Raw genomic sequence first — 18,773 nt, 5'->3', positions numbered from 1 at the left:
TCTCCTCTGAACCCTCTCCAGTCTTTCAATATCTTGAAGTGTAGACACCAGAACTGGACATAGTTTTCAGTAGCGGTAGCAACAGTGCCAAACTCAGAGATTAAAATAACACTTGATATTCCACTGTTTATATATCCAAAGATCACATTAGACTTTTTGGTTATCATGTTTAAGTGGGAGTTTACAGTCATCTGAGTACCCACCATGACTCTACATCTTTTTTCAGAGTCACTGCTTCCCAGAATAGTCCCCCATCCTGTCAGTATGGTCTGCATTCTTGGCTCCTACATCTGACTTTACATTTGGCCATATTGAAATGCGTATTATTTTCATGTTCCCAATTTACCAAACGATCCAGAGCACTTTATATCAATGAGTTGTCCTCTTCATTATTTACTACTACCCCAATCTTTGTGTGATCTGCAGAGATGGTTTTATGTCATTTTAAAAAAAAATGTTGAACAGCATAGGGTCAAGAACCATTCCTGCAGGACCCCACAAGAAACGTATTTGCGTGATGATGGTTTCCCGTTTACAATTACATTTGAAGACCTTTCCATTAGCCAGTTTTTTATCTATTTAATGTGTGCCATTGTTGATTTCTGTATCATTCTAGTTTCTTAATCAAAATGTCATATGGTACCAAGTCCAAATGCCTTACCAAACTCTAAGTATATTACATTAACACTGTTACCTTAACAATATCAACCAAAACTGTAATCTCATCAAAAAGATATCAAGTTAAACCGGATATATTTTCTGTAAACCCATGTTGATTGACATTAATTATATTACCCTTTTTTTAATTTTCTATTTGAGTCCCAAATCAGCCCTTCCATTGTTTTGCCTGGGATCAAAGTCAGGCTGACAGGCCTATAATTACCTTTGTCATCCAGCTTTCCCTTTTTAACTATTGACATGACATTCACTTTCTTCCAGTCCTCTGGAATTTCTCCAGTGTTCAAGACTTACTGAAAATCAAACAATTAACCATCTAGCGAACTCCTGGACCAGCTCTTCCCCCCAAAAAAAACAAAAAAACCCAACACTCTTGGATGCAAATTATCCAGACTTGCTGATTTAAAAAGTAGCTGCTGTTTAACATCCTCCTGAGTTACTGTTGGAATGAAAAGTATTGTGTCATCATCACATGATATAAACACATCTGGCTTTTCCCCCAAATACAGAACAAGAATATTTACTGAATGCTTCTGTCAATGCAGAAAAGGCAGTCCTATCATTTACATCTAGAAAGGGATAAATATGATTATTAAAGCCCTACCAAATTCACAGTCCATTTTGATAAGTTTCCCTGCCAGAGGATTTTATAATGGTCAATTTCATGTTTTCAGCTGGTGGGCTCCTAGCAGCAGGGGGAGATTGGACCATGTCCACAGGACTCCTCCAGCTGCAGGAACCTTTGGGGCTGCTGCCAGCACCGGAGCTTCGTTTAGCAGGGGGAGGCTCTTGGAGGTGGGCCTGATCTCCCCTCTCCCCCTTGAGAGCTGCCAGGCAAGGAAAGGACAAGTCCTGTCCCTTCCCAGCCCGGCAGGGACTCACAGCTAGGAGTCCCCTGCTCTTCCCTCTAAGGATTCTGACTTTTTGTTCTCCCACCCTCCACCTAGCTCCCTGGTGGTGGATGCGGTAAATGAGTCAGGTAGGCAGTGCTTCTCTAAGTCAACCCCATATGACAAGAACCAGAAAAGGCTGGATCTCTTTGGGCAAAGGTCCTGTTCGCCAGCAGCTCAGCAATTTAGGATTGTGAATTATCAAGTGGTCATGGCCAAATATAACTTTACAAATTATAACTGATTCATGGCTTTTATTGACCATTTGCCACAAGAGCATGGGGAGCAATTCCAGTCCATCATCTCAGAGGGCCAATTGGTGGCCAGAACTGCTCTTCAAGCATCCTTAGATGCTGTTGACGCTGCTGCCAGGTTCATCTCTATGGCACTGGTTATGTGCAGGGCATCATGGCTCTATATCTTGGGATTTCCTTGAGACATACGGAACACAGTGGAGGACTTCCCCTTAGATAGTTGTAAATTCTTCTCAGAAACCACACGAGTCCTTGCACACCCTAAAGGACTCTAAGGCTCCTTTATGAACCCTGGGCATACATACACCTACAAATAAGAACATAAGAATGGCCATACTGGGTCAGACCAAAGGTCCATCTAGCCCAGTATCCTGTATTCTGACAGTGCCCAATGCCAGGTGCCCCAGTGGGAATGAACAGAACAGATAATCATCAAGTGAGCCATTCCCTGTCGCTCATTCCCTGGCTTCTAGCAAACAGAGGCTAGGTACACCATCCCTGCTCATCCTGGCTAATAGCCATTGATGGACCTACTCTCCATGAACTTATCTAGTTCTGTTTTGAACCCTCTTATAGTGTTGGCCTTCACATCATCCTCTGGCAAAGAGTTCCACAGGTTGACTGTGCTTTGTGTGAAGAAATACTTCCTTTTGTTTGTTTTAAACCTGCTGCCTATTAATTTCATTTGGTGACCCCTAGTTCTTGTGTTATGAGACGGAGTAAATAGCACTTCCTTATTTACTTTCTTTACACCAGTCATGATTTTATAGACCTCAATCATATCCCCCCTTAGTTGTCTCTTTTCTAAGCTGAAAAGTCCCAGTCTTATTAGTCTTTCCTCATATGGAAGCCGTTCCATACCCCTAATAATTTTTGTTTTCTGAACCCTTTCCAATTCCAATATATCTTTTTTGAGATGGGGTGACCACATCTGCACACAGTATTCAAGATGTGGGCCTACCATAGATTTATATATAGGAAATATATTTTCTGTCTTATTATCTATCCCTTTCTTAATTATCCCAGCATTCTGTTAACTTTTTTGACTGCCGCTGCACATTGAGTGGATGTTTTTAGAGAACTATCCACAATGACTCCAAGATCTCTTTCTTGAGTGGTAACATCTAATTTAGACCCCATCATTTTATATGTATTGTTGGGATTATGTTTTCCCATGTGCATTACTTTGCTTTTATCAACAAAATAACTTTATCAAAAAAAGGTTTAGTAGGTCACAGACTTCCCAGAGATAGTTTTCTGCTCAGTTTTCTTGGTTCCATAAATCCACTGAATCCCCCAGAAAGCAAGACAGATTTCAAAGAAAAAGGACTGCTCTCTATGACCACCAGCCATCTTCAAAGCAACAGTTTTGATGGGTTGGTTGAGGGTTCAGTCCATTCCACACCTTGGGATTTACAGCTGCATGCATTAACCCTGATCCCCTCCTTTTGGAGATCTCCTTGCCTGTTTCCTGTATGCTTGGAGGCAGATCACTATAGACAAGTGAGTCAACATAGGGCTGTACCATCCATTTTACATCGTTCCCTCCCTTGCACCCACCTCCCTTCCTCATTCTTCTTCAGGGACCCCTCCCACAAGCTTTTATTGAGTGAACTCTCTCCTTCGATTAGGAGCAATAGAGCTGATTCCTCCTCCTCCTCATAAGGGCAAGGGATTTTACTCAAATTATTTCCTGTGCCAAAGAAGGATGGAGGTTAGAGACTGATCTTAGTTCTAAAACTTGTAAACAAGTTCATAAAGTCTCAAAAATTCAGAATGGTGACTGGCAGCTATAATTCCTTCACTGGAGAAAGGGGTTTGGTTTTCGGCTCTTGACCTACAAGATGCCTATTTCCATATCATGATACATCCATTGCACAGGAAATACTTACTGTTCACTATACGACAGGATCGTTTCTAATACTGAGTGTTTCTGTTTGGCCTTTACTTGGCCCCCAGGGTGTTCTCAGAAGTCCTAACAGTAATGGCTGCTTACTTCTGACAAGAAGCCATTCTAGTCTTCCTGTACCTCGACGACTGGTTACCCCAGGACTGTTCCTACAAAGTAGTGCTGTCATCTACCCAGACTTTGGTCTTTTTCAGAAGTTAGGTTTGCAGCTGAATATTAAAAAGTCCACATTCTTGTAGAGGAGATATAATTTATAGGGGCATATTTGGACTCATTAATAGCTTTAGCGTACCTTCCCTTAGACAGGTTCGTAACCTTATCAGATTTGGTACAGAAAGTTCAGGGGAGCCCTTCTGCTTAGCGTATGCGCAACATGCCTCAGGAATCACCATAAGGAACCGTTTTCAGCTCTTGGGACACATGGCAGTTTTGTGACCAGTCATGCAAGGTTATGTCTCTGTCATTTCCAGAGTTGGCTCAGAAAGATCTATTCTCCGGTCAGATACCTTGGACAGAAGGTGACAGTTGCTCTACAAGTGAGGAACTCCTTAGACTGATGGAAAAGTCAACTCAATGTCGGTGCAAACGTTCTTTTTTGTTGCCCAGCCCCAACAGTGACTTTAACAACAGAGATGCATCGCTGTTGGGATGGGGAGCCCACCTCAATATCTTCACGACTAGGAGAGATGGACAACTCAAGAAACCAGTCTTCACACGAATGTGTTGGAGCTCAGGATTGTCAGGAACACTTGCTTTCATTTCCTACTCCTCATCAGGGGCAAATCAATCAGGGTCATGGCAGACAACAGATCCTGCCTGTTCTATATCAATAATTCCTGTGTGCTGAAGCCATGAAACTATGGAATTGGTGCCTGGCTCATCAGATCCAAATTTCAGCAGTCTACCTCACAGGTATTCAGCACACTGCAGCTGATGATCTCAGCAGACACGTCTCACAGGATTACAAATGGGAGCTAGACACCCACGTTCTCCACAGCATATTCCAAAGATGGCGACTGCTAGAAGTGATCTCTTTGCCATCTCCAGGAACAGAAAGTATCCTGTTTTCTGATCAAGAGGGGTCTGGGCCACTGCTCTTTCTTCTATCTTGGAAGAAGAGTCTGTTCTATACATTTCCTCCAGTGCCACTGATACTAAGGGTAATGAACAAGATCAGACAAAACAAAGTCAGAGTTATCGTTATAGTGTTGATGACTGAGACCAGCTTGGTACCCTTACCTGCTTCACTTCTGTGTCCAACTGCTGTTCATGTTCCTGACCATTCCTTATCTCCTTTCACAGGATGAGAGTTGTGTGCTTCATCCCAACATAGTAGCTGTCTGCCTTGGGGCATGGCTCCTTGATGGATTACGGGGTTAGAATCCATTTTTTTTCTTGGAACTCAAGATTTTTCTCTACCCTCCCACCAGCCCCATTTTCAACCTGCATTTTAGCCTCTGATTCCAACTTGTTTCAGCCTCTGTTTTCAATTTTTTTCTGTTTAAGAAAGGCTCATTGTGCTCTCTGGAACTCCAGAATGGCGCTCTTCACAAGAAGGATTGCAAAGAGTTTCTTACGCTGCTCAACCCTTTTGGGTTGATCACACTGTCTCTGTGGTGCTATTTATCTATGCATTGGTGTCTGACAGTTTCTTCTCCATCAACCCATTTTTATTCCTGTCTATGTAGAACCTAATTAACTTCTTAGCAAAATAGATTCAGTCTTGCGCTCTTAATTCCTCCTTCCATTCTTCCACTTAGTGTTTTGTCTGTTCTTCGATGATGCACCACTGATTATTTTAGCACATTAATGTAAGGCTGTGATTTGGTATCTGCTTGTTACAATAGATTATTTGATTCTAAGGCCAGAAGGGACCATTGTGATCTAATCTGACCTCCTGTGTAAAACAGGTCATGAATTACTTCCTGTTTGAACATGAACATATGTTTTAGAAAAATAATCCAATCTGATTAAAAAATTTCCAGTGATGGAGAATCCACCACAATGCTTAGGAAGCTGCTCTAACGATTACTGTAATGTGATAATGCTGATTTAATATAAGGTGATCCCAAAATGTTTGCCCTCTACATACTTTTAACTGGGCTTATGGTAACAGTATATTTTCATTGTGCATTTCTGAATTGTTTACTCTGTCTACTATTACTGATTTGCACACACAAGCTGTAATACTACAAGCTGGATTTATGTTCTTGAATTTACTAGCTAATGCCAGCAACAAAAGTGTAACCTGTTTCTTCAGATTTCTTGAATTTGTATTGGATATGTAATAAAATAGCTGAAGGAAGGAATCCATGGTACCCTTTTTTTTTTTAAAAAAAACCATAGTTTTATAATGCTGAAAAGTCTAACCCCAACTCCAACCCACATATGACTGACTTTCTTTTTCTCTTGGTTTGTTTTGTGTGTGTGCCCTTTCTTAGGATGGGTCAAATCTGAGTGCCAGCCAGAGAGCGTATGCTCCAGAACAGCTGCAAAAACAAGAAAATCTTACTGTTGATACTCAGTACTATCTGTCGCAACAGATTCACCCAGTAGTGGCTCGAATCTGTGAACCCATAGATGGAATTGACTCTGTTCTCATTGCAACATGGTTAGGTAAGTATCTAAAACTCACTTTATCCAGTGAGCATCAAGAGGCAGAGTGAGCAGAATTAATGCACATCATTTCTTAGCAGAAGCACATTAGGGAATCTGTTCTTCAGGTCAGTCTGTGTTGGGGAGAGACTAGTTATGGTATGTCTACACTGCATCTAGAAATGAACTTCCCAGCCTGGGTAGACAGACTCATGCTAACTCTCTAAAAATAACAGTGTGGGCATTGCTACATGCGTGGCAACTTCAGCTAGCCACCCAAACTCAAACCCAGGGGTTTGGGCAGGCTTGGACTTGGGCAGCTGAACGAAATTGCTGCCTATGATGCTGCAGCGTTTGTTAGCTCTGCTTGAATTAGCATGAGTCTGTCTACCCAGGCTGGGAGGCACGCTTTCAGCTGCAGCGTGGTCGTATTCTTATACTTTGTATGACCTAGATAGCGCAGCAGTGTGGATTAGTTGTATGCTTAGTCACATGAGTAGTCCTATTGACTTGAGTGAAGTTACTCATATGAGTAAGTGCTCATCTGTATGAGTAAGGGTTGTAAAATCTAACTCTGTCTGACACCCTTTAGTTTTTATAAATGTCAGCACTGTTCTTTCTTAGCAATTTAAGAAAATCTTGTGAAAACATACTACACAGTTACAGACGATGTGCTCTTTGGCATCTGTCCAGGAAAAAAGAAACTTGCATCTCTGTTAATACCTTTTCATTAAAGATTAAAGATCTATCTTTTCAGAAATATGGCAATAAAGCCCTTTTTCCTAGGCAGGTGGCTCTAGTAATCCATAGTAATGGGTCCTTCCTTCCTTATGTGTCAGGCAAGTGGAAAAATCAAGAGAGAGACGATTACTGCCGCAGGTGCACACAGATTCACCCATTTTCACTCAGCCTGAGAGAGGTGCAGGTGCCTGAGCTTTTCTTAGAAGAACTTTTTTTTCTTTAGATGATGGCAGAAAAAACAATAAAACTTTTCCTAACCCACTCAGAAAGGGTACCTCCACAGCTCCCTAGTCAGAGGAAAAGTTCATTGTTTAGTAAGTTACTTGTAAATCTTCTCCAACAAAGGGTTTTTCTAACTCTTTTATAGAAAATATGACATGAATATGCATATACGTCATTTTTCGTTTTATTTCCTCCCCAAAGGTAATTAAATGGCCGAGCTGATGGAGGTCTTACATTCTACTTGACAGCATTTCTGTGTCTGTCTGTCATTGCATATGTAATGGGAAACCTTTGGAACACTACATCCAATCAGTAGAACTCTGCAACTCTGCGGATATCCACTTCATACCCATGGGCCATGTTTGCGGATCACAGATCAGATGCAGATACAAATTTCGTATCCATGCCAGGCTCTACTAATCTATTCTAAAAAATCAAGGAGTATTCTAGGCATCACTACCAGAACCTTATTGATTTTGGAGAAAATTGGCAAATAGGAGAGACAGGAAGCCCCTGCCAGCTGTTTACAACAGCCACAGCTTCGAGCACCTCTGCAGTTGTCTAGATCAAACTGGTTGATGGCCCCATTAGCACCTTCCAGCATAGCAATGATCCTATCTTATCTCTGCCCATCCTCCCAATAGAGTTTTACATGTTGACACTCTGAATGTAACTGAGAGCTGAATTTGCCCTCACAGACAGAAAGAAGAATAATGTTGGAGGAGTGGGGTGGAGGAAGAATGGGGGAGAAAGTAATGGGAGCATGCACACAGCCCCTGGCATGGGGAGAGGGAAGAATAGGGCACAAAGAACCGCAGGTGAAGGAAAGATTGGGGATCTGGGGCAAAAATCTGTCTGGGGATTGGTCCTGCTTTGAGCAGGGGGTTGGACTAGATGACTTCCTGAGGTCTCTTCCAACCCTGATATTCTATGATTCTATGAATGTATGACCCTTCTATGGGGGAGGTACACGGAACCCCTGCTGAGGGGTTTGGACATTAGGGGATGCACTGAAACCTTGCTTAGAGGAGATTGGGGATGATGGTGTGGGTGGAGGGAAATGGAAAGGGGCCCAGAACCCCAGGTCAGGAGGTTGCGGGTACCTGATATGGGGTGATAGAGGGCACACAGAGCTTCTGCTATGGGAAATAAGGGGGACGTTAGCGGATGTGGGAATGGGGGTGCACAGAGGGCTATTGATATAAGGAGAGGGAAATGGGGGACCCTGATATGGGAGGAGGGAGAAATGGGAGCACACAGAACCCCTTTCAGGGAAGATTGGGAGGAATTTCAGGAAGTCCCTGAAAAAGGGGGATGGGAGGATGGCACATGAGCTTGTGGGCAGGAATGGAGGGATGTAAGGATTACTTCATATGTGCAGTAAGCTTGCCCTACGTAAGCTATGAAGCATGCGATCCTCAAGTAACTAGTTATGAGCTCCCTAATCAGAAGAGAGAAATCTGGAGCTCCCTTACCAGGATCACTTCCCTCACTGAAGCGTGTTCTAAAAAATCATATGCTCCCTTGGAAGAGGTAGCTTCTTTAACAGATCAGGAAGGAAGATGGAAACAGTGTTAAAATAGATGTTTTATTCAGGGATCTATGGCTTGGAGGAAGTTGGAACTGTTAATGTTTTGCTAAGAGATATTGACAAGGCTCCATCCTCCCATAATAGAATGTTAAAAAGTTTAAAAGGAAATTGGATTGTACCATTTTAACTATAACTTTCAAGCTGGTGCTATAGAACCATAGTATCGTAGGACTGGAAGGGACCTCAATAGGTCATCTAGTGCAGTCCTGCCTTGCTTGCAGGGGACTGAAGTATTATCTAGACCAGTGGTCCTCAACGTGGTGCCCGCAGGCGCCATGGCACCCACCGGGGTATTTATGTGCGCCCGCCTAGTGCCCAGCAGGGGAGAGAAGCCGCAGCCCCTCACCTGATGGGGACAGATAACTCAGGCTACGGGTGCGGTGTTTTCTCCCAGCAGGGGAGAAAAGCTGGGGCCCCACGCCTGCTGGGGACAGAGTACTCCGGGACCGCGGGCCCCGGTGTTCTCTGACCTCGCGACTTCTGTCCAGCTTCTCTCTTCTGTGTGGATTCATATATTATGTAGTATTAAGTATGATGTTTTTCGTATTATTTAATATACAAATACAAAATAAGCCTTGAAAAATTGTTGGCGCCCGCCACACTCTTCTGAAAACATGAATGTGCTACTGGCCACAAAAAGTTTGGGGACCACTGATCTAGACCATCTCTGACAGGTGTCTAACCTGCTCTTAAAAATCTCTAGTGATGGAGGTTCCAGAACCTCCCTAGGCAATTTATTCCAGTGCTTACCTATCCTTACAGTTAGGAAGTTTTTTCCTGATGTCCAACCTAAACTGCCCTTGCTGCAATTTAAGCCCATTGCTTCTTGTTCTATCCTCAGAGGTTAAGGAGAACAATTTTTCTCCCTCTTTCTTGTGACAACCTTTTATGTACTTGAAAACTGTCAGCATGTCCCCTCTCAGTCTTCTCTTCTCCAAACTAAACAAACCCATTTTTTTCAATCTTCCCTCATAGGTCATGTTTTCTAGACCTATAATAACTGTGAACTTTCTCCAATTTGTCCACGTTTTTCCTGAAATGCGGCCCCCAGAACTGGACACAATACTCCAGTTGAGCAGAAGAATTACTTACAACACTCCCGTTAATACATCCCAGAACGATGTTTGCTTTTTTTTTTGCAACAGTGTTACACTGTTGACTCGTATTTAGCTTATGATCCACTATGACCCCCAGATCCCTTTCTTCAGAACTCCTTCCTAGGTAGTCATTTCCCATTTTGTATGTGTTCCTTCCTCAGTGGAGTACTTTGCATTTATCCTTATTGAATTTCATCCTGTTTGCTTCAGACCTTTCTCCAGTTTGTCCAGATCATTTTGACTTAAAATCCTATCCTCCAAAGCACTTGCAACCCCTCCCAACCCCATAGTCCACAAACTTTATAAGTGAACTCTCTATGCCCTTATTTAAATCACTGATGAAGATTCTTCACACAATGAAGTCAACCTGTGGAACTCTTTGCCAGAGGATGTTGTGAAGGCCAAGACTATAACAGGGTTAAAAAAAGAACTAGATAAATTCACAGAATATAGATCCATCAATGGCTATTAGCCAGGATGAGCAGAGGTTGTGTCCCTAGCCTCTGTTTGCCAGAAACTGGGAATGGGTGATGGGGATGGATCACTTGATAATTACTTGTTATGTTCATTTCCTCTGGGGCACCTGGTATTGGCCACCATCGGAAGACAGGATACTGGGCTAGATGGACCTTTTGGTATGACCCAGTATGGCCATTCTTATGTTCTTATATTGAATAGAATCAGATTCAGAACTGATCCCTGTAGGATTTTACTTGATGTGCCCTTCCAGCTTGACTGTGAACCACTGATGATTACTCTCTGGGAATGGTTTTCCAACTAGTTATGTACCCACCTTATTGTAGTTGCATCTAGGTTGTATTTCTTTAATTTGTTTATGAGAAGGTCATGCAAGACAGTATCAAAAGCCTTACTAAAGTCAAGATATACCACATCAACTGCTTCACCCTTATCCACAAGGCTTATTACCCTGTAAAAAAATGCTGTTTGGTTGCTTTGACATGATTTGTTCTTGATAAGTCCATGCTGACTGTTACTTATCACCGTACTATCTTCTAGGTGTTTGCAAATTGATTGCTTTATTATTTGCTCCATTATCTTTCCGGATACTGAAGTTAAGTTGATTTGTCTGTAATTCCCGGGTTGTCCTTATTTCTCTTTTTATAGATTGGCACTATATTTTTCCCTTTTCTCGTCCTCTGGAATCTTTCCCATCTTCCATGACTTTTCAAAAATAATCACTAATGGATCACTAATCGTTATGTCTGTGACCAGTGGAGTGCTGACTTGCAAGAATGCTGACTTTGCATATGAGTTTCAGAACAATCAAAAGAAAAGTCAAATTCTACAGTTCAGAGGCAGTGGACATTTTGGTAATGGCCTAAATAGAGCAGTTGAAGATTTAATCTTGTATTATCCTGAGGCAGAGAAAGACCAAAAAGCTTCCTGAGTTATATCCATTTGTTTTCAAAAGCCAAAAAAATTCTTCAGAAGATTATGCTAGCCTTATAGATATAGGACTGGATTTTCAAAAGTATTCAATACCCACAATTGGGGCTTAGTTTCCATTTAGGCACTCCAAAATGTAATGGCGAGATTTTAAAAACTGTTCAACGCTCTGTAGATTCTATTGTTTCCAAATGCATAAACTGCATTTTGCAGCGCGATTCAAGATGGAATTTTTTTTTGGTGTATAATATTTGTACAGCAGAGATTTTTTGTTTTTGTTTTTGTTTTTTTTTGTTTAGGCATTTGTAGCTTTGCAAGAGTGATCATCCATATACCTATTGCAGCATCTTGTAAGATTAACAACCAAGTACGTTCAGTTTGATATCTCCATGCCCCTGAAGTTTCCTTATTTTGGCAGCATTTTATCATGAATGTTCTCTAGCATGTAAACTGAATTGGGTGGTAGAAACCAAGTCTTTTTTCCAGAGACCCACATTAAAAATAAAAATATTATTCTCACATAGTTGATCAGAGTTCTATCATAAATCTTTGAGTGATCTAGAAACATTCCAGGCTCTAATTAATTATTCTGGGATCTTTCTGCAGTTCAGAGGCAGTGGACATTTTGGTAATGGCCTAGATAGAGCTGTTGAAGATTTAATCTTGTATTATCCTGAGGCACTGGATAGTGGCCTACATATATTTGTCTCTGGAATGCAGTAGAAATTTGTTTTTATAGTGGCTGGAATGTTGTCTTCAGCCTCATCAGGTAACCAAACAAATCATTTGATTCTTTAATGTCTTCTTGTTTTTACTTAGGCTATGTTTACAGTAGGCAACTGTGCTGCTGCTGTTAGACGCTTATTACAGTGACAGAAGGGGGTTCTTCCTTCACTGTAGTAAATCCACCTCTCTGAGAGGTGGTAACTAGGTTTATGGAACAATTTGTCTATTGACCTAGTAATGTCTACCCTGGAGCTTAGGTTGGCTTAACTACATCGCAGAAGGTGTGGAATTTTTCACAGCACAGAGCAGTATAGTTAAACTGACCTAAATTTGTAGTATAGACCAGCCCTATATGTCTTAGTCTCTGTTACACAGGAAATCCTGGCTTTCTGTCTTCTTGCAGTGGATCCAAGAACATTTCTTTCTGAAGAAGAAACGGTCCGTTCTGGATAATTTTAGGAAAATATTGTGTCTGATGGATTAAACTTTGCTTATCTTTTCAAACAGTTGGATCTGAATTGAGCCACTGTAGTGCGAAATGTCATGTGAACCAGATGTCTTTGCAGAGCAAGTGATCAAAGAGCCAGAAACAACTTCAGATCTCAGATTTTACAGTATTCGGTCATTCTCCATTTAGCGAATGCTGCAGTGATGGCTCACCTCACTAGTTATGGCAGATGAAGTATAGCCCTGCTCAGGGAAACATTGCTAATCTTGAAATGAGCAGAAAAGATTTTCTGTGATGTTAAAGCACTCCACATACTATGCTGGTGATTTCAGCCTCAGAGCAGACTAGTTCAGCCACTCTACTTTAAATGCTGGAGAATGGAACCTCAGTCCATAAGTATTACACCAGATTTGCAGAATGTAGATAACTCTAAATAACAGATATGTTTGCTTATAAGTTCCATCTGTAAGTTCTCTATCTTTGGACTTGGGGTGGGGGGAAGAGGAATCTGTCTAGTCTCAGGGATGTATAGATTTACTGTCCCTGAAAATCACAGCAAACTCTGTATGTTCCTTCCTTTTTCCTTTCATTATTCCAAAGGTCCTGAGAAAGTATCAGTGACCAAATTAAACTGATTTCCACAGCCCCAGTGTGGCTCTAAATAAATTGGTTTGCAGACCTGACCCTATTGTCCATCACCCAGTTCCATTACATCCTCACAAAAGCAACCTGTTGTCTCTCTAAAAAGCAACAGAGGGTCCTGTGGCACCTTTAAGACTAACAGAAGTATTGGGAGCATAAGCTTTCGTGGGTAAGAACCTCACTTCTTCAGATGCAAGAAGATGCATCTATTGTCTCTCTAGCACCCATCTCAGGAGCCTATCCAAAAGGGTTATGATTTGTAGTACCTTGATTCTGAAGTGCTATGCAATGTCAATATCCTTCTTGAGGAAATTAACGGAAGATAGATTGCTGAAGAACCTTCTCCAGAAGACAATGAGTATCTCCTTTTTGGTGCGAACTATCTGACTTCTTTCGCTTTCTCCAGTGCAACCTAGAGCAAGATCTGTTTCAAGTACCATTATCAAAAGGTCAACATTCTCGAATTTATTTCTGTCCTAGGATCTATTGAGTGTGTTTCTCTCATCCCTCAGTAAGGTGTTTTCTAAAAGCGGCCAAGCAACTGAGACACAAATTCTGTGGAGTTCACTCCTCCTTTGAAGCTTACTGGTGTTTAAAAGCCTGTGTGAATTACTGAAGCTGTTTGCTGCATAAAAGAGAAATTTCCCCATGTCTGTATAATTGATTTCCATGAGAAATTCTAGTGGTCCATAGGCTTTTGCAGATACTGGGGTGTTCTTTATTTGACATGCTAGTAGTTTTGCAGCATGTTAATTTTAGGAAAGTTGCTTTTCTAGTTCCTGTTTAGTTTAGTAATGGTGACTACTTTTTTCAGGAGATTATTTTTTCTTCTGGTAATCGCTGCCTGTCTTATTTGTTCTGAGGAGAACCCATTCGTATGGGCTACCAAATGTAATTTTATAGAAACCCATTTTAAAGGTAGGATAAAGTTCAAAAAAATGTTCTATAGGAATTACCAAAGCAAATTCCTTTTATTTATTTTACAGCTCCCCAAACTGTGCTACACTCTTCACTATACATATAAATTGTACGTGGTTCTTTCCCCCAGAGAATTTACAGTCTATTTTGTCATATTATACAATGAAGGGAAACCACATCTGTGGGTTTGAGTAGGAGGGAGAGGAAAGACAAAGCAATATGATTATATTTCCTAACCACCACATCCATGAATTGATCAGTTTTAATTTTAATAAATCTTGGTCATTCAAGATTTATTTAAAAAAAAAAAAATAACAAAACTGCTCAGCTGTGCTATTCACATACTTTGCTGAGCAACCTTGTATTCCACAATATCTGAAGTGGAGATCAGATAAAGTGCGTGAGTTAACAGCCCCTTATTTAAATCTCTGGGTGCTGTGAATTCGGTATCAACTATATAATTCCTCTGTATGGTATTTATGGTCAGAATTTATTAACAAGGTGCAGGCCCTTGCTTGAAGTGTGATTTAGGGGAGACTATGAGGGTTCTTTTTTGGAGAGCAAGCATGGGGTCTCTTTGTAATTTAAAAAAAAAAAAAAGTGCTTAGTGTGTGATAAGTACCTTTTAAAAAAAAGAGAGAGATAAAGTAAAGAATTATTGTTTGAGAATAGTCCTGCTCTGGCATGGAAATGAACTGGACTAAATTGATGTGTTCTATCTCTAGCCGCTAATTCTATAAACCTTGTTTATAGTAGTAATACTTATATTTTCATTTTTTTCTTTACAAGATCAAAGTTTAATCACTCCAGTGTTTTGATTATATATAGGTTTTCCTTTTAGGATGTCTATTCAGTCAAACAAATTATTTAACTTTAGAAGTATAGTAAGATCCCTATTATCTAAATTTAAGCAACATTGGTAAGGTTATTTGGGCATTTGTATAATGGAGCGTTACTGGCAAAGAAGTCTCTAGGTAGGGGAATTCTTTGCAGTGCATGATATTGAGGGTTTAGATAATCAGAATCTTTCCGTACCTTCAGTATGTATGGAGTTGGGTGCTGAAGTACATTTCCACTTACGTGACGTGAGTCTAAAAGAAATTCACACCCTTAGTCTCTAGGTGGCAGCACCAGATACTATTTTCCTTTTGTTTCACAAAACCTCTAATGAGCAAAGGTATAAGTATATAAACTTTTCTGTTTGCATAGCTTCCAAAAAACGCTGATTTTAAGACTAATCTCAATTTTTTAAAGATAATAATTTTAGGTAGTCTACAGAAATCAGTTAATCTGTTACCCTATCTCCCACAGTTGCCCTAAAAACTGACACTCCTTATGACTTCTGCTTTGTTTATGCTCACCACTTTAGTCTTTGGAGGAAAAAGCAGCCCTCCTCCCCCCCAGTCACCTACAAAAGTTTTAACTTCAAATTATTTTAGTAACCAAACCAAAATAGTATAAACTGTGATCATTCATTTAGTATTTTAAGACAACAATTGCAACTTCAATGGCAGCGTCCAGACCTTTCTTTTCTTGTATATTTCTGTCATACAAAGGTAAATCTCTTTGGTTTATCTTCACCATTACTTAAATTCTGAAGGATTTTTTTTTTTAAATCATGAATACATCCTCTCCATTTTTTAAGGCTAAAAAACTGACCTGGAGTCCAGAGCCTTTAATGATAGTAAAGTGTTCAGTATGAAACTAAATCTGAAATAATTGGTAAACCCATATGACTTTGCCAATGTCATGGAAAGATAAGAGTCAAAAGCAGAAGTTTATTGCTTACAACTCTTGGGGCCTTCTTTTTTAAAAAATGTATTACAAAGGGAAGAGGAGCAGTTTTTCCATTCTTTAAATATTCCATGCTGTGGTTTTGTTTACCAAAATAGGGCATTCTGCCTTGCTGTGGAAGCTGCAACTTGGTGTTCTGAAATGGATTAAGTAACCAAGTAACAATCCATGAAAGGAAATAATAGATAATATAGGACCCAATTCAGCAAGAAAATCAATTAATGTAGGCATGTTTTTTAAGCACCTGATGAGTCCCATTGATTCAGTGGGGCTATTCACATGGATTAAGTAAGGTATACTTTGCTGAATCATCACCATGATTCTTCTGTTGTTTTCCCCAATCAAAATAGCTAGTCAAATGATAAAGATTTTTTTAAAGAAGTAGAAGATTATTACCTGTTTGTTTGAATTTTTACCCATGTGTCTCTACCTACCCCATCCCGCCATTTTTCACAATCTGAATGTTGGAAAATCAGAGTTTAACTCAAGTCTGTGGACTTCCTCAGAAAGGGCAAAGTATGATATCCCTTCTTTAATTTGTATTTAGTGAAAGGGATTATCTAAGTGTAGTAAAAGATCCTTTGAGGAAGAATTAAAGATACATTTGTAATTGGAATTTACTGCTATTTCTACATTAAAGTAGCCATCATTACCTTTTACTTCATTTCTACATTTCCAACAAAGAGAGAGCGTTCATATTGTACACATGTCCTTGCACTCATCGTTATTGTCTTAGACCTCAGATAGCCCACCTTTTGTTTTTCCCTCTGAGAATCTGACATATAAAGAAAATGTTGAGGAGGAGGAGGAGAGAAATTTTAAATAAAACTTTTATCTACTACTTGTCTTGCAGAACATTTGTCTTTTTCAAAGCGTACAGATGAGCTTGTTTTTTTAAAAACATGCTGTCTCTCTCAAGGGACCCTGTGTACCATGGAGTGTGCGACAGTTGCTATTAGAAATGTTCTTTTATTTCTAATGACCTGTAAAAATCTATACGAAGTTTAAAAATCTAATTTGGTATGATGTTAGCCTTTATTCATTTTAATTGCCTTTGTGTAAAAAAAAATATATATATATAATATAAAATAGGAAATTCTTAAAACGCTGGTCTGGGATTAGTTTTTAATTGAAATTAAATAGGTTAAATTGGTATTTTGTTTGCAATACACTTCTTTCTCTTGCTTAAATCTGATTCATTTATTAGTTATAGAAAAAAATAGTGTAATGATTAAAAAATTAGTTGTAGAATTTTTTATTTTGTGATAAATTTTTAAATGGTGTTATCATACAAGTTTAATTTAATTCAGTTTTGTGCCAAGGTGAGTTCTTTGGGTCTGTAAGTATTGTTTCTTTTTCACTTGGTAAGACAAAGACTTCAATCTTATAAAGAAATGGAGCTGGATGCTCATCCTTTTCCAGCTTCCTTAAAATCACTGCTAAATTGTTGCATTTCACACTTACTTAAACATTTTACTTCTTTACTTCGTTTAATTTTCTTAAACTTTCAGTTTTTTCTGAAAATATTCCTTTTTAGAAATGTTTTATGAGGCCTTTTTCTTTTATAATAAAGTAAGCCATTGTTCCTGAACATTTTGTCATATGTCCGTATTAGAATATAAATTTTGATGGACATTTATCTAGATTTTCTTTACCTGGGTTAAAAATAAATTGCAGATCAAGTAACTAGTCCTTTTTATTTAAAAAAAAAAAAAAAAAAAAGAGTTAAACACGCTGCTAAAAACATGTCAAGAAATGTGAAATTCATCAGCTTTACTTTGACCCTCAGATAACTAGGGAAAATGAACTTTGTGCTTGTGTTGGGTTTTTTTCTTTTTCTTTTTATTGAGTCAATATTTTTAGGATTTTTTTAATATATATTTAAATTCTTGTGTTCTGGCAACCAAAAATAAATCATTTTGTCTCCAACACTGCCTTTTTAAATGCTGCTCCTGAATTTTAACCACTGCATTAGATTGAAACCTACATGCTGTTAACCACTGAGCCAAAATGAAATCGACCACTGCATTGAAATCAGAGTTGGCAGTTGTATACGGACTTGAAGGAGTTGGTAATAGCAGTGCACCCGTGTTTCTTTAATGGGTTTTTTATTCTCTGTTTTCAGTTTTAATGGTCCCATTTTGATTTAAAGACTGTTTCTTAATAACGATGCACATTTTATTGAAATATTTTCAGTGTAACTTAAAAAGAAAACAACAATAAAACCATCCGCTAGGAGTGGTTTTCTCAGAAACAAAATGTTCTGTTGCATACTCCCATGATGGATAATGCAGTGTGCTTCTTTTATTTATAAAGCAATCTTGTATAAAAAGATAAGTGATTTCTTCGTGTTACATGAACCTTATCTTAGGTTAAACATTGTAAAATGTATTTATATTTTTAAAGCAATCTTTTCCTGAGGATAGATTTTTACTTTCTGAATTTACATTTTTGTGACCCATTTTGTAGCTGTTGTACCAAATCTAAGGGAAAAAAAACTGACCTAGCTGAATTGCTTACTTTGGTCTTGGAATTTTTATTTCTTATTAATAGGACTGGATCCCTCCCAATTCAAAGTCCATCACCATTACCATAAAGATGAGGAGAATGATGCCTTGCTTGGTGGCCCAGCTCAGCTCACTGATGAGGAGAAATATAGGGATTGTGAAAGATTCAAGTTTTCCTGTCCGAGATGTGGAACAGAGAACATTTATGACAATGTCTTTGATGGTTCGGTTAGTTTTTGGTCTTTTTGTTTCCATAGTAGGTTTGAAAAAAAGACTTCCTGTAGAAAAAGGAGCTTTTCAAACAAGGTTCATTGGAATTTGGACTGGGGAAAGACACTGTTTTGATTCTGTTAT

The 18,773-nt window shown here is 39.3% G+C and overlaps 1 protein-coding gene across 2 annotated transcripts in view; it reads left to right on the top strand.

The window, feature by feature from the left end:
• Positions 1-18,773, top strand: part of POLA1 (DNA polymerase alpha 1, catalytic subunit) — a 332,559-nt gene that overhangs the window by 159,965 nt on the left and 153,821 nt on the right. For both annotated transcript variants that reach the window (XM_054005937.1, XM_054005938.1), the window contains exons 32-33: positions 6,173-6,347; positions 18,466-18,647. In XM_054005937.1, the coding sequence (XP_053861912.1) occupies positions 6,173-6,347; positions 18,466-18,647 (357 nt within the window). The remainder of the gene's footprint in view (positions 1-6,172; positions 6,348-18,465; positions 18,648-18,773) is intronic.

The sequence above is a fragment of the Malaclemys terrapin genome, chromosome 1, assembly GCF_027887155.1.
Source record: "Malaclemys terrapin pileata isolate rMalTer1 chromosome 1, rMalTer1.hap1, whole genome shotgun sequence".
NCBI lineage: Eukaryota > Metazoa > Chordata > Testudines > Emydidae > Malaclemys > Malaclemys terrapin.
Note: the sequence above shows the minus strand (reverse complement) of the source record. Positions and strands in the feature narration are given on the sequence as shown.